Source organism: Dipodomys spectabilis, unplaced genomic scaffold, assembly GCF_019054845.1.
Source record: "Dipodomys spectabilis isolate Male_0828 unplaced genomic scaffold, ASM1905484v1 ptg000207l, whole genome shotgun sequence".
Lineage (NCBI taxonomy): Eukaryota > Metazoa > Chordata > Mammalia > Rodentia > Heteromyidae > Dipodomys > Dipodomys spectabilis.
Genome location: NW_024870884.1, coordinates 11,527,832 through 11,529,580, shown reverse-complemented (window position 1 = coordinate 11,529,580; position 1,749 = coordinate 11,527,832). Strand labels below are relative to the sequence as shown.

The window sequence follows — 1,749 nt, the reverse complement described above, 5'->3', positions numbered from 1 at the left end:
AACTACATAATAATAATAAATTAAAAAGAGAAATAGTAAATTAAATTCTTCATGTGTAGGTATGTCTTTCTGGAGCTATCCATTACTTGACAACCTGTTGTGTGCACATGGGGATCTTTGTTTGCCAGTGCTCTGAATGAGCCTGAGTTTCCTCTCTGCAGCAACTTCTTTTTTTTTTTTTTTTTCCCAAGATTAAATGATTATTAAAAAAGCGCGCCACACTGTATAGAAATCAACATTCTCTCCCATAATTCTGTGCATCTGGGACTATAGAAATGTCACTGTCCCTGCCCCACATCTTCAAATTAACATTCTCAGGTCATAACAATAAGTCTTCCCACAGGGGACCTTCCGGAAAAACAAGCTATTTCCTCGGCTCATATTTCCCTCTTTTTGCAGCATGTACCAGCAATCTATCCAAGAAGTATATAGTGGGGAGTAAGGAGGGGATCCACCAGCAAGCCCGCAGTTGTTGACAGCCATAAGATTAGATACAAGCACAAAGGGATAGGTCAACATACTGGCAAAGAATCCTGTGACAGCTTGGGAATAACTTTTCATTTCATTCATGGTAGAAACCCCACTGTCGAGTGCATAGGTGTTGACGAGGTAGGCCAAGGAGTTACAGAGCCACAGAGAAATGATGTCACCTAGGAGGCGAGGAATGAGACCCGCAAAAAATCCCAGTATGCCCTCTTCCCGATAGATGGTTAATATGGAGTCACAGAGTCCACAGTACTTCGATTCTCTGCCAATGAATTGTATCATAGATCTCAGAGTGATCACATGGAAGGGATGTGTAATGAGGGTAGCAGCAGAACGAGCGATCATCTCTCGAGTTGTCTCTTTGATAACTCGGTCAAAGGAACATGAGCCTTCTCTATGGAAACTTCCAATTCCTGAATCCTCAGGTTTGTCCAGGTCCTGATAGTGCTGTAAAACTTGGCTATGGACCACAGTTCCAAGGACTCCTGAACACAGTCTTGGAGTTAAGCCTGTGAACAAGCCACGCTTCCCATCGATGCTTGCAATGTGCTGAGCATAACAAAAGAGACCAGGAAGCTGACATACTTGCCGCCCAAAAATATTTCGTCCTATTGTTGGAGGAAGAGGCTCATATCCCACATGAACGGCTGGGACAGGATGGTGAGACCGGAGCCCAGGAGCACTTGACTGGCCGCGTCCGCCATGATGGCACCCGCGGACGGACAGACAGATCGAGCCACCAAGCGACCAAGCCGGTCCCCGATCCACTGCAGCAACTTCTGTTGCTCCTGTTGTAATTGAGATAGGTCTTCCTGAACCCATGGGGAGAGGGGCAGGATCTCTTGGCCAAGATGCTTGACTCCACAGCGCCCTCTTCTGTAGTGGTGGAAAAGTCTTTAAAACCTGTTTTTCCCAGACCTACCAATTACACTTTCCCACTTTTGCCCAGCCTTTGGCTTGGCTCACCTCCCCACTGTCCTGTCCAGTGTAAGGTCTGCCCGCAAGCCATCTCTCCTCAGTGAAGAGCTTTTTCTACAAAGGATGTCAATCTGGTGGTCCAAGACTTGATGGGAGATTCATTTGTATAATTGAAAGCATAGGAACAAGTACCTGGAAGAAAGCAAATGTTCAATACCAGGTACTTACAATAATTGTAACTCTTAACACCACCTGTTTCCACCTTGCAAATTAGTCCTACTCACCAACAGCTGCCATATTGTTCTTGGTTGCTAGCTTGCTTGGTTGCTTGAGGCTTTTTGTTTT

The 1,749-nt window shown here is 45.5% G+C and overlaps 1 protein-coding gene across 1 annotated transcript; it reads right to left on the bottom strand.

Moving 5' to 3' along the window:
* Window positions 1–226: 226 nt before the first annotated feature.
* LOC122122267 (mitochondrial carrier homolog 2-like) lies at window positions 227–1,245 on the bottom strand. Its single transcript, XM_042696356.1, is given in 2 exon segments — window positions 227–1,124; window positions 1,127–1,245. Coding segments are annotated over 2 exon segments (888 nt in total). The 5' UTR covers window positions 1,191–1,245; the 3' UTR covers window positions 227–300.
* Window positions 1,246–1,749: the final 504 nt, after the last annotated feature.